This window comes from Pleurodeles waltl, chromosome 1_2 (assembly GCF_031143425.1).
Source record: "Pleurodeles waltl isolate 20211129_DDA chromosome 1_2, aPleWal1.hap1.20221129, whole genome shotgun sequence".
Lineage (NCBI taxonomy): Eukaryota > Metazoa > Chordata > Amphibia > Caudata > Salamandridae > Pleurodeles > Pleurodeles waltl.
Window position 1 is genome coordinate 410,784,023 of NC_090437.1, and position 14,797 is coordinate 410,798,819.

At 42.1% G+C, this 14,797-nt stretch overlaps 1 protein-coding gene across 1 annotated transcript in view; it reads left to right on the plus strand.

The window, feature by feature from the left end:
• LOC138295615 (cyclin-dependent kinase 4 inhibitor B-like) overlaps positions 1-8,985 on the plus strand; it is a 150,752-nt gene extending 141,767 nt beyond the window's left edge. The window contains exon 2 of the mRNA XM_069234017.1: positions 8,633-8,985. Within this exon, the coding sequence (XP_069090118.1) occupies positions 8,633-8,884 (252 nt within the window). The 3' untranslated portion in view covers positions 8,885-8,985. The remainder of the gene's footprint in view (positions 1-8,632) is intronic.
• The last annotated feature ends 5,812 nt before the right edge of the window (positions 8,986-14,797 follow it).

Here is a 14,797-nt window from a genome sequence, read left to right on the forward strand (position 1 = left end):
TCCATTTTTTTTAAGTGGCATAAGGGGGCCTGATGTGGGCCCCCCTACATATGCCACTATGCCCAATGACCAAGCCCAGGGGACAGAAGTCCCCTGGGCATGTGCATTGGGGAAGGGGGCATGACTCCTGTCTTTGCTAAGACAGGAGTCATGTCAATGGGGGTTGTGCGTCAAAACAAATGGCGCAAGTCCGGTTTGAGGCCTGATTTTAGCCTCAGACCTCACTTGCACCATTTTTTGACGCACACAACCCCCATTTTCCCATACGCCGGCGCTGCCTGGTGTGAGTCATTTTTTTGACTCATACCAGTCCGCAGCACCGGCTAATGCCATTCCATAAATAAGGCGCCCGCATGGCGCGTTGGAATGGTGTTAGCCGGCGGTTACATTTTTGACGCACAACTGCAGTGGCGCAGTTGTGCGTCAAAAAGTATAAATATGGCCCTATATTTCATGTATTTACCACAACAGGCTTAATGACAGATATAAAAGCAGCTGGAAAGGGTATGCTAAGAATATTTAAAGAAATATTAGGGTCAGCTTCACAGGCTTAATAGCACACATAAAAGCAGCTTGAAGGGGTATGCTAAGAATATTTAAAGAAACGATTGGGACAGCTTTTGCACAGTACTGGCCTAAAATCTGTTAATAAGACTTTGTTTGTAACACTGAAATGATTAAATAAAAAGTCTCAGTAGAATAAAGAAGATGGTAAATCAAAGAGTGTTAGTCTACAACCCAAAGCAGTAAAGTAAACACAAATGATGGAAAACGTGAGCATTTCTGAGCTGAGGGTGGTCTTTCTGAGGATGTGAGCAATGAAACTCATGCACTCCTATCCCACTGAAGAATAACAACATAAAACAATATGGAATGAAGCCCTGAACTTTTCTTTTTCCTCAAAGAAACTTTCTATTGTATTACAACTGCATTACGTTTATTGTCATCATCACATATTTAGAATATAATATCTTACTAAGTTAATTATTGAAGCATTAATGCAGAATATTGCATACAAGGCTGGAGTAAATAATGTCAATCCGAAGATCATCACACAAGAGCTTTCCCTCCCATCTCTATAGAAAATCATTGTAGAGAAAAATATAAACAGACCTGGGAATTGGGAATACAGTAGGCAGACAAGGAGAACAATTGCAAGATGAGGCATGCCGGAGCACCAATGTCCAACTTCAGGCCCCATAGCTTTTTGAGCTGAGAGATAGTTATATGGCATGGCATAACGTAGCTAGGGAGATAACTCATAACTCAGCCAATACAATAGCCATGACACTGACAGCATATATAAATAGGGCTTTTCTAATACTTGGTACTACTGGGATTAGCAAAATAGTTACCATCATTCTGATACATGAGACTAATGCACTGGCAGTACATGATAAATAATGTTATACATTATGAACAAACCTGCATGCATCAAAATTGTCAGCAAAGTACTGGACATGGACATTCAAACCTTACAAACAGCCTTTTTACATTCATTTAGTATCTAGCACTGTATTACAACTATTTAAAACGAGAATGTGCCCGATATCCAATGGTGGATAGTGTATGGTCAACAAAAACTTTGGACTTCTTCGGAGTTTTTGCAATAGGCAATAGGTTCTTTCCCTAAGCCAAATATCCACTAATGCATCTTGGTAGCATTTAGTTTAGAATACTATCCTGAATTCCACTGAATTTGCCCACTTACTTCATAGTCAGCAATCTGATATCAAGAAAGTTTCATATATCTTTTTCCTACAAGAGGTTTACGCCCTTATTTAGACTTTGTAGTATCTATTAACAAGTGATGGGGTGCGTTCCTGTAAAGCCTACCTGGAAGAGGAACTATACAAACATAATACATTCAACAAGAACTCCCACTGGCTATCGATGATAACATTCTCGAAATGGGCACAAAACAATACATTAATTACCTGTGTCAAGTTTTACTTTATGTATCAATTTGCATGTATCATTTGGTAAGGTTATTTTATTTACACACTCTCCTCATTATTAAACCCATGAAAAATTGAAAACATACCTTATGTATTTGTGCACACACAAACAATAACATAGAAAATAACATAAACAATAAAATATTTCCCTTAAAGCTGTCCATCAACAAATTAATGTTCAAAACAATGACATATTCCTCAGTTAAAAAACTAAAACATTTTTGATGTACACATATAACATCAAAACCTCTAAGCTAGTGGATAAATCCACTCATGTTAAGAGTCCCAACAATTACTTCAATGGTGTGCTATCCATGTGCCAGTCTTTAGATTAGCTCCAGTCTCCTGTGCTCCTGTACAAGAGGAGTGCAGTTCAAAGTGTATAGCTCCTTTAAAAAAAAAAAATATTAATAATTTCCAAATGCTGGCTCTTCAGTCAATTTAGAGTGCAATTAATGCAAGCCAGGGGAATCATATAGCGATCCTCTTGCATTCATTAGTCAACGCGGTTCGACCTCTGTGTGTACTGGGCAGAAGCAGTCAAATGACGTCATCATCAGGGCTTATAATTTGGTCACCATGATGCAGACTCCATATGTGGAAAACGAGAGGGGAGAGGGGAAAAAAACATTTTTTTTTGCTAAAAAACAATAGCTACCCATTAAGTTCAAAACGTTACTCATGCTGTGAATCAATTCTGGATTATGCATGATATGTTATATTAAGACCCTGCAATTCTGAGGGGATACCTGCTTTCTAAAGTCTCCCAAGGTGATGCTCGAAGGGTGCCCCCTTACATAGCATACTGGTGTGGTATTGACCCTCAATGGTGTCCGGGCTGAGCATAAGGGAGCACCATGTGCATACAATCGAAGACCACCGGTGATTGAAAACAATCCAATACATGCTCCCAATGTGTGAAGAAATGTGTTCAGTATACCACATGGTCGCTCACCAGCGTGACCTTCGTCCCAGGCTGATCTGGGGTGCGTGTGCACTAGGAACAGATACATATTTGTTTAAAAAAAAGATGACCCTTGTTGAAACAGTTCTTGTGTCACCCTTCCATTGTTAACTCAGCAACTGTTTCCTACTTTGCAGCGGCTGCTGGTTTGTCCTACTTGCGTCGGAGTCGCTCGGCGCTACATCATCCTGTCAGTGTCTTCTTCACATTGCAGAATTACGGGAGACCGGTTCTGCCCACGTTAAATTAAAACATATTACGTCAAAGGGGGCGTAACACTTTGGATCTCGAAGTATCATTTAAGACTTGTCTTCTCAGCATAGTCTATTTGAAACTGATGCCTTCCTAGAGATCTTTTATGCTGTTCATAGACAGAAAATGCAAACTGGTGGTACTAAACAGCTTGGTTAACTCTTTTTCATGAGGGGTGGGCGTGTGTAATCATAATTAATATAACAGTGGTAAATAAATAGCCCATCTGTGGAGGACTCCTATTGCATCATTACTGTACTGTATACTCCCTAGGGGCTGTATTCTCACATGATTAAAAGACATTCCCACTTTCTATTATCTCATTCAGGTCAGTTTCAACAGTCCATAATTTCATTATCATCAAGGTTTCCTGAAAGTAAATCTAGATTCTAGATGGGTCTGTTCATTAATTGTAAGTGGCAGCCTCTCTATTTCAGTGGAGGTGATGGTCAGTGTAACGCAGCTGATGAAATGGGGATACTAGCTGGTGTCAGTCAATGGGGCCTTAAATGTGTTCTTCCTATGGTAAGTTCTGGAGTTTCTATAAGGTGGACCGTAACACACACCTTAATGTGGCAATGTCAAAGAGATTGCATGAGCGTGCTGCCTTGACCTCACCTACATTTCTTTGTCAGTCGTCCTCTGCCACTTCAAGACAGGGACCATATGAAGATTAAGGATGAAGACATGCACTAATTAAGATGGTGTTGTTTTGGTGGAAAATATTGTGTGGACCTGTGGACATGCTAAAATGGGAGCTGCTCTACTGAAATAGCATCTTATGTGGATCCAACATGGACCACATTGCCTCTTCTAGTTCACATGGCTCAAAGCCTACTCTAAACAGCTGACCACTTCAGTAGGGCTGTAATACACCCCGTACTCTTAGAATCAAATTGGGCTCTGGCTCTAGTCCTGTCAGGACATTTAGATAAATGTTGGGAGAAGTAGTGATAGAATGTGTTGGTGACTTCTGGTAATCCTTACTGCACTGACAAGAGGACTCATGAGCTAACACTCGCCTCTTACATCTGAAGTGATCATTAGATTGATTCTCAGCAACATAGACTTAACCTTTCATCTTCCAGTGGAAATTCAATATCAACTTACCACCAACTACTTCCAAGCTTTGTCCTTAATTCCATAAGGTATCACACACGTGCTGGAGGATATGTTGATGTAGGGAAGCAATAAGCATAGCAGAAGGTCTTGTGCAAAAATAAGCCATCTACTTGAAGGGAGTACCAGCCACTATAATTTCTTCGGTTCATCATTATGCAATAAACACATGTAAATGCAGCAAGACGAGTACAGATTACATTTTTTGTACTTCTAATAGCCCTTTCCATGGCTTTATGTAATATACGACTATTATTGAAATATTTGTTCACGTATTATATAAATTCTTGCATGCACTTTAAACGATGCGTCAAGAACTCTTGGCATAACCACATATGCAATGTTTCACCATCTGCTTGAGTCTTCGATAATGCCTGGGATTCTTGCGAAGGCAATAATGGAAACCGTAAATACGAGAATTGATGTCTCGCTGAATTTTTAAAATTGAATGTGTGCAGTGGTACTTTGTGGGACAACCCAGAATCCACTGTCTGGCTGGTTCACAAGGCTGGCTCTTTACAGCAAGAGGGTGCTCTTCTGCAGAAATCAGGAACTGGCACAATGGTTTGCAATAGCTCTAGGCTCCAAGTGATCCATTCTACACAGTAAGATCCTGGCAAGTGTGCGGGTCTCATGGGGGTAAGGGACCTGTGGTGAAACCTTTTGCTACTAAACCCTCAATTTCTCCCCCAGTTAAAGATGCTCTGCTGGGTCTCGCTCTCACCTTCTCTCGCAGTAGACGGTGAACTGGTAGTTTGAACTACAAAGGTGCATGACAGTCACTCAGTAGTGCTGTGACTGCACAGCCTACACAAATGCTGGTGAGTGCACCTCAGGCGAGTGGTGAAAGATTGCCCTTGGCTTATCGAGCCAACCTAGGCCCTCGATACGAGTGAGACACAAAGGTGTCTTTCTCTCCCTGCACGCAGGTTGGGGCTGCTGGAGCCTAGGCACGCTTACTGAGTGTGTGGTATGAGGGCTCCACTGTTGAGCAGTGTTAGTAAGGGAGGCCCAGACCAGCAGTGAAGATGTGTGTACATACCACTCCTCCTCAAGAGTGTCCTGGGACTATGCTACGTTGTACGCACACTGGGACTACCATCTGTTACTATTCTAGTCACAGCCAACCTGAGTCCCATGTTATGGGTGTAATACACTATCCCATCACCTGTTGTGCTGCCGGTCGACATCTTGTTCATGATTTGTTGGCTTTCATATCTATCTCAGTTGTTCCTTTGGAATTCAATGGATTGCTCCATATTCTTTTGTTTGTCCCACCCATGAGAATTTCAGTCTCAAATTGTTCTGATTTGTTGGCTTGTATTCTTTCACTCTTGATGTTGCTTGCATTGAGGGAACTACTTTTTATTTTACTTAAGCACTCCATGGGAGTGCATGTGCTTTATTTCTACTTCCTCTGTGTGCTGATTTGTCCTACATCTCCCCCACACCCTCTCATGTTTGGTGCTGCTTCCCCAACTCCCCCATCTTGTCCATTGCTTCATCTGCCCCCCCCCCAACCCGCTACTTTTAAAAATTATTTCTCCACTCTCACTCCTTCATTGCTCCCTCACCTCTCCCCACTTGGTGCCCCTTCCATTGAATTTTCTTTATTTTTTTTATTTTTTACTTTTGGCACCTGCCACTCTATCAGCAGGTGTCCATCTTAAAACATTGGGGAATTTCAAGATGGTCACCTATAAGTCTGCATGCATGTAAGCTGACCCCTTGGTGTGGGATTGTATTATTTTAATAAACCCATTCAAAGACCGTTGCTGCAATTGTTCACACATCCACGTGGTCATCTTTAAACTGAATGTATTCACATATTACAAATGCATTCAAAGATGTCTGCCATGGATGCACGCAATCCCTTGTGCCCATTGTTGAACGATGTTTGTTAAAACATTACAAACGTATTTGATGATTTACCCAGTGAACCCTTGGGGACCATCTCTGAATATATTTGTAATATTTGAATTAATCCCATTTTCCAAGATGGCTACTGTGAATGCATGCATATTTGTGACGTCTATCTAACCCAAAAAAGCATTGGCAAAGCCAATAGGTTTCACTGCAAAGAACTACTAGTTTTGTTAATGGTTCTTACAATGAAGTTATTCATGTCTGCCAGTTCCTTTGGTGAGTAGGTTGGAAAACTACAGTTTTAATATCCCTTGTGGTTGGTTAGTGTTCCAGTGTTGGATACCTTTTCTGTGATCACTAATAGTGACACTGAAGATGAGTTTGTTACATTATTGTTTCTCTGGTGTGGCTGCCTGTTTCAGTTTTCACAGGTAGGTGGCTCTTGCTGGCATCGTATCTGTGGAACAGCTTTGCAGCACATGGAAGTGGGGGGTGAATGGGTGGATATGGGCCAGTGCTTTTAATTTTGATTGCTTCCCCTGGCCATCTCCAAAATTATAAATAAATGCAGGTTTGTGTATTTTCCACATGTTTTTATGCAGATCATTTTTATTTTATGTGGATGATATTGTGCAGTATGCTTCAAATGTAATGGAGTTTGCAGCTGTCAATATTAAAGCCAGAAATTGTATTTGTTCAACTTAATGTTACATGTTTATTACTTCTGTGATTGAAGTGCAATTTAGAAATGTTCTAAAACAATTACTTTTATTGTGTTTTCATTTTTGGTGAGGGGAGGTATAGGGGTCAACAACTATAGGTGTTCCTACCCTTAAAAACACATTCCTCGAATCAGCAGTATCATATTTATGCCAGGAAATCAGATACCCCCCTCAATAGCAGGTCTAAAATTGATCAGCAATATTAAGTAAACTTCTGGCATGCGCACATTCTGCTGAGGTCAGCCAAGCCAGCCATTGCAGTCCTGGACAAAAAAACACATCCAGAAATCTCCCTCACACTTGGGGAGAAAGTTCCAAGCACATAGGGCATCAAAAATGTGATTTGCCAAGATGGATCCCCAATCTGAAGGTCTGCCTTTGGAAATTAAATAAGTGAAGGTAGGGTCACCATACCACCATGGCATAGTAATCTGCCTTCATTTTTCCCTTAAGACAGCTCTTGCCTTTGAGGCATTAGTTGGTTTGGGGAAAAATATCCACTGGCAGGGCAGGCTCCTCTTAATTCTGCAGGCATGTGATGACTGAGGTGACAAATGTTGTTCTTCTCCATACTAGCCATACAGCGATCAGTTCCTCAGACATCACAGATCAAAGAAGCTTAGTAGATCAAGCCATACTCTATAAATGAGAAGAAATAGATTTAAAATTCTCTTTAGAGATACTGGAGAGAGATCTTCAACACATTTTCATGCGGTCGTGGTTTATGGTTACCGGACAGTTTTGATTGACAAGATGTAACATAGACAGTTAATGGAAATATAGATAAAAATGCTGCTGCCACTGTAGGGAAGACCACTGAACACTGTTTGAGCAGTGTTCTCTGCCCATAATAGCAGTTTGAAAAAGTATAGGGACATCAATATCGCCCAGAAAAAATTTGTTTAGAATTAAATGAAGACTCTAATCACATCAGTCAACAGAAGTCATTGGTGAGGCTAAAGAATTTCTTTAGTGGAGCTCTCAGGCATCCTTCAAAGTTCTGTGGCAATATATAGAGAACCTGAACATGCTACAAAAAGTTACTTAGGCAGAAAAACCGGCACAGAAAAGGCACGGACATGTTTATGCTTCCTTTTAAATGATGGGTTCCTCTACACTTTCTGCAATGAACATCAAGGAGAGTGAAGCGTATCTTCAACTTCCTGTCTATCACTGCCTGCTTCTCTCTGTCCTCCCACCTTTCCCCACCCCCTCCCTATGTTAAAACCCAACCCCACTGCCCGCTTGTCATCTCAGCGCCAGCTGCCAGGTGGCCTTGCAAATTTTGTTGTACCCATTCCAAGATTCACGTGCATGAATATGCATGCGCAACTGAAATCAGTGAATGAAATGTGTGCTGCTTTACCAAAATCCATTCATAGACTGCCCCACGGATGAGCGCACATCTGCAACAGCCATGTTTTGAATGCGTGCTCCTAAAGCATAATAACATGCATTCACAGATGCCCGATGCGAGTTAAAGCAAATACAAATTGTTCGATCATAAAGACCACTATATACATTTCTGGTTAGCCAAATAAAAAAGAAAGGGAACAAGTTGCATTAAAATACATCTGGCCCAGCGAAGTGGATTGTGTACACTGATGGTTTTTATTGATAACTACTAATTAATCCAAACAATGTGTCAAGGGCATGCGATATACAGTTTCATGCAAAGCCCTAACAATATACATATCATTCTTTGATTTGGAGAGTGCTTATAGTTGCATTTGTTTTTTTCCTTGTTGCAGGTCATGCAGATGGGAAACCCAGCCATAGCCAAGCTGCTGCTAGAAGAAGGTGCCAACCCTAATATGGCAGACCCCAGCACTGGATCGTGCCCTGCACATGATGCAGCCCGCGAGGGATTTCTGGACACCCTCCTGGTACTTCTGGATGGAGGAGCCAGCCTCAACGAACCGCTGGATAACTACGGGAAGCGCCCAATTGACGTTGCCACCAACAGTGTCCTCACATGGCTGAAAACCAAGCGGCTGGTGTAAAACCAATTGGAAAATGATGGCACTTCCTGCTTACAAGAATCTTTTAACTTAAATAATTAAATTGCGCTTTACAAAAGTCATAACAGAAAACAAAAATAAAACTGCTGCTTGTTCAATACCAGATATTTGCTCATTAACATGGCCAGTCTGGACATCAGTTGCATGCGCTTCCATTGGCTTCACTTAGAGCCACGCTGGCTTCGCCAAGTCCCTCTGGTTTATTTAAGGTTGTAAAGTGTTAAAATATATGTTCTCAGATTGTATTTGTAGCATAATAGTCGGGTATAATACGCCCTTCACACACAGGTCAACTACACATTCAGTTGCCACTTTTATTTACGAAGTTGCTTGCAGTGCATATCAATCCTATGCAGGTTCTTTCCAAGCTATTGCTTATAAAAATCATCTCTAAGTTGTTTCCATAGAACTTTAACTACATAAAGATCAAACACAATTCCAAAATGTAACTGAAGACAAAACGAACAACTATTTGCGTTTTTTAATCTCAGTGTTTTTTTTAAAGAAATGAGTGTAAGGAATGCAATGCCAATTATGCCCCGATTATGTAGGGTGGATTTAGGTACGGAGTTATCCAGTGGCTCTAAATTTCTGGTGGGGTTCTCCGTATCTAAAGCACAACACACAGTGGTTCTGTGGGATTTCTTTTCACAGTTTCAGTGCTTACCTGAATCTTTCAGCTTGAATCATTAGATGCTGCTTTTTACAAAAGACAAATCCTGCTTGACAGGTCGCCTGCATTTACATATGACCCCTCTGATACGTGAAAGGGGGAAAACAGAATAGCAAGACAATTCTATTGTATCTACTTTTTGGTTGGTGAAGGACTCTGTTTTTCTCCTGCCCGACTTCTGTCTCTGGGCCTGTTGTGAGTCCACTGGCTGCCTCAAACTGGATTTTAGTGTTAGATGTGGGAGGACACTAGGATTACCATAGTACACTCTTCACACACACCCAACACCTTCAAAGTCCAAGTGTTGTGTGGATGAACACTTTCCTTTTCTTGAAAATGCCCAAAGCAAGCAGAATTGGTTCTCTAGAACTTTTATACCATTGGTTATGGAATGCCTAGGAGCTATTCCCACCCACAAGCTGGTGCCAGGCATACATGTGGCACCTCCTGGCACCCAGTTTAGAACACTTTCTGGACTTGGGGAAGATAAGAAGACGACTAGGTCTGCTGTCTATTACATGAAAGCAGCCTGAAGAAATGGACCTGCTCTCTCTGATACCCAGGGCAAAGAAGTGGACTCGAGGGTTAGTTGGCTGACCTCCTGTTTGGCTAGAGGGAGACAACAAGCTGCAAGAGGCCTTTTCCTAGAAGTAGACAGTTGGCTAGTGGGAACTGGACATGAACTAGGCCCTACTGTTGGGTCTGCCTGAACATTTGTTCTGTGAGTCTCTAAGTGCCCCCCCGAGGTCCTAGAGAGCTTTAGAAGTGCACTCCTGTGGTAGATTGAGAATTTAAGGACGATGTTTGAAGGTAAAATCTTTGACCCAGACAAATCTGTTTGATATAACTGACCCATCAGGGTCAGACCTAAATTGTGCCTAGGACATGGTCTATAGCAACCATTGACTATTATTGCCACTTTGTGCTTTTTTGCACTATTTCTAATTACACGTTTTACTAATTCATATCTCTGGTTCCCCTTTCTGGATTTCTGTTATTTTGGTGTAATTTTATTACTCTATTTTTGTAATTCAGTTTTGGATTTGTTTTTTGTTTTGCCTTTTGACTTTCCTACTGTTTTGGTACTGCATAAATACTTTACACAATGTCCTAAGTGAAGCCTGTCTGCTTTGAGCCATATTTTACCAGGGGTTGATGTAAGGTTACTAGAGGCAAAGGTTGTGATTATTCCTCATGTGTGAATAATCCAAATTCTAACATTATGAATGAAGCTCCTGTAACAAAATATATTGTTAAATATTCATAAATACACAAGATCTGGGTGCACGTCCCTTTATGGGAAAAAGGAAAAGAAGGTAAACAGAAAGGATTCTATTTTTGGACCAATAACAGTGGCTTTCAAAAGAGCTATTTTTATGTTCATGACATTGCAAAATCATTTTGGAATTTCCTTTGTTAAATCGGAACCGATATTCCCTTTAAACTTCCTTCAAATGTGTCTACTGTCATTGAAAGCAATGAAAAGTCACTAAGAAACCTGGAAATATAATAAATAGCAAAAGGAAAAGTTAACATTAGCACTTTTGGATGTTATCATGCCATAGCTGGGAACAGATCATATTGTGCTGTTCACCTAGGTTTGTATGTTTTCTACAACTTATACTGTAGATATGTATGCCCCTACAGTACTGATCCATATTTACTTCCTCTGCCTCACAAACACTTTGTAGAGCATCATCATCCATTGATCCTGCTTTTGGTTCTGCAGGCATCTAAAGTTCAAGCATGAGAAAACTAATTTATAAAAAGAAAGATATCACTTAAAAGGACAATGAAGCTAAAGAAGGGGAGGAAACACAACCTAGTATAAGTTTAATAACAAGAAGAAGAAAATGATACCCAAATGCAAATGTTTCTTTGCACTTATTGCTTGTGGTGCAACTAGACAATATGCAGGATTTGCAGGTGCTAACACAACTACTTTGTGGTGATACATTTAACAGATTGACAACTTGAGAGGTTCCACCCTCCATCCCATGCTGGAGCTCTAGTACTATAATTTTTTCCCACTCATTTGTTTCCAAAGTTGGGAGGGCACTGTTTGCTGCAGAATTTCATTAAACACAAAATTTCAAAAACACACACACAAACATATAAAAGAAAAATAAAGATTGTATAAAATTGCATTTACAACTGCCTAACCCATAGAAAATAGAACGTTTAATATCTATTCTTCTCTCTTTTGTTTTCCTCACTTTCTATACATTTCATAGTATATGTTGACCAAACATTTTATTAATATCCAATGTTACACTTTTACTGAAGAGAGCGAATGTACTAAATTCACCCCATAGTCATTAGACACATAATTTAAAAGAATCACAGTCCAACGTGGCTACCGCCACTGACATAGAGGCTGATTTAGAATATGTGGAGATGGTACAATGTTGGAATACTGAATGGAGTTCTCTCTCCACCAAACTGGAGGTCCATCGGCCAGATTAACAGATGAGTGGACCTTAATTATATCAGCATGGGAAACTACTTCATCTATGTTTGCTGACATACACCTGCAGTGGTCCAATGGAATAAGGTCTGACGGAGATTTGGTGATTCTTCTTAGAGTGTGTTGAAATGACCAGTTTTCATCGCCTCTGGGAACACCTGGCAGTAAGCAGCAGTGAAATCTGCAGAATGACATGTCCCATGGTGTGGGGGTTGTTATTTTTTATATTTTCAAGAACAGAAATCCACTTTTGGATTTTGTTTTGTGAAAATACAAACACATGGGACTGTCATTTTGATGTCTCAGTGAAGTAAGGGCCAACAGAAGTTTGGACATTCAATCTTACACTCTATTTAGAGTGGGAAGTTGAATGTCCAGCTTTTACTCACCCTTCCTGCCATGAAACACATGGTGATAAGGGACAATTGAAACATTTAGGGGCATATTTATACTCCGTTTGCGCCGGAATTGCGTCGTTTTTTTTGACGCAATTCCGACGCAAAAGTAACTCCATATTTATACTTTGGCGTTAGACGTGTCTAGCGCCAAAGTCCATGGAGTTTGCGTCCTTTTTTAGCGTGGACACCTACTTTGCGTTAATTATATGCAAGGTAGGCGTTCCCATCTAAAAAAGTAACTCCCCGGCATGTGCGCCGTATTTACACTCCCGGGCAAAATTCACGCCTGGGAGTGGGCGGGTCAAAAAAAATGACGTACGGCCGCTTTTGCGCCGTTTTTTAGCGCCTTGAAAAGGCAGGCGTTAAGGGACCTGTGGGCTCGGAAGGAGCCCAGAGGTGCCCTCCCATGCCCCCAGGGACACCCCCTGTCACCCTTGCCCACCCCAGGAGGACACCCAAGGCTGGAGGGACCCATCCCAGGGACAATAAGGTAAGTTCTGGTAAGTATTTTGTTTTTATTTTTTTTGTGGCATAGGGGGGCCTGATTCGTGCCCCCCTACATGCCACTATGCCCAATGACCATGCCCAGGGGACAGAAGTCCCCTGGGCATGGCCATTGGGCAAGGGCGCATGACTCCTGTCTTTGCTAAGACAGGAGTCATTTCTATGGGGGTTGGGAGTGGAAAAAAATGGCGCAAATCGGGTTGAGGCGAAAAATTTGCCTCAGCCTGACTTGCCCCATTTTTTCACGCCCAAGCTCCATATCCCCCTACGCCGGCGCTGCCTGGTGTACGTCGTTTTTTTCAACGCACACCAGGCAGCGCCGGCGGCTAACGCAGGCTAACGTCATTGCTTAAATACGGCGCCCGCATGGTGCTTCAGAATGGCGTTAGCCGGCGCTAATTTTTTTGACGCAAAACTGCGTTAGGGCAGTTTTGCGTCAAAAAGTATAAATATGGGCCTTACATTTCCCCCACACTAAGGGGCATATTTATACTCCGTTTGCGCCAGAATTGCGTAGTTTTTTTTGACGCAATTCCGACGCAAAAGTAACTCCATATTTATACTTTGGCGTTAGACGCGTCTAGCGCCAAAGTCCATGGAGTTTGCGTCCTTTTTTAGCGTGGACACCTACTTTGCGTTAATTATATGCAAGGTAGGCGTTCCCGTCTAAAAAAGTGACTCCGCGGCATGTGCGCTGTATTTACACTCCCGGGCAAAATTCACGCCCGGGAGTGGGCGGGTCAAAAAAAATGACGTACGGCCGCTTTTGCGCCGTTTTTTAGCGCCTGGAAAAGGCAGGCGTTAAGGGACCTGTGGGCTCAGAAGGAGCCCAGAGGTGCCCTCCCATGCCCCCAGGGACACCCCCTGTCACCCTTGCCCACCCCAGGAGGACACCCAAGGCTGGAGGGACCCATCCCAGGGACAATAAGGTAAGTTCTGGTAAGTATATATTTTTTCTTTTTTGTGGCATGGGGGGCCTGATTCGTGCCCCCCTACATGCCACTATGCCCAATGTCCATGCCCAGGGGACAGAAGTCCCCTGGGCATGGCCATTGGGCAAGGGGGCATGACTCCTGTCTTTGCTAAGACAGGAGTCATTTCTATGGGGGTTGGGAGTGGAAAAAAATTGCGCAAATCGGGTTGAGGCGAAATATTTGCCTCAGCCTGACTTGCCCCATTTTTTCACGCCCAAGCTCCATATTCCCCTACGCCGGCGCTGCCTGGTGTACGTCGTTTTTTTCAACACGCACCATGCAGCGCCGGCGGCTACCGCCGGCTAACGTCATTGCTTAAATACGGCGCCCGCATGGCGCTTCAGAATGGCGTTAGCTGGCGCTAATTTTTTTGACGCAAAACTGCGTTAGCGCAGTTTTGCGTCAAAAAGTATAAATATGGGCCTAAGGGAGAAAGTTCACATGGTGTGGGGGTGGTTAGTATTTGTTTTTTCGAGAACAAAATATCATGTTGGGATTTGGGAAAAAACAAAAACATGGTAAAAATTTGATGTAGGACACTCCAGAAGTTTCTTCCACTTCAAAGCTGGCACCAGGTATAAAAATAGGACTCTCAAGCATGCTCCTCAGTTCACTTCAAACTGCAGGAGACTCTCATGGGATTGCCCTGCTGCCTGAGACTTAGGGGTATATTTATATTTTTTGACACAAAAAAGCGCTGACACAGTTTTGCGTCAAAAAGTTTAACACCGGCTAACACCATTTCTTAGCGCCACCCGGGCATCAAATTTATACTTTGACGCTCCGTGGCGCAAACCACGGGTGAGAGTCTGTTTTTTTACTCAAACTATTGCGCCACATCGTAAAGAAAAATGACGTTAACGTGGCAAAAATTACTTT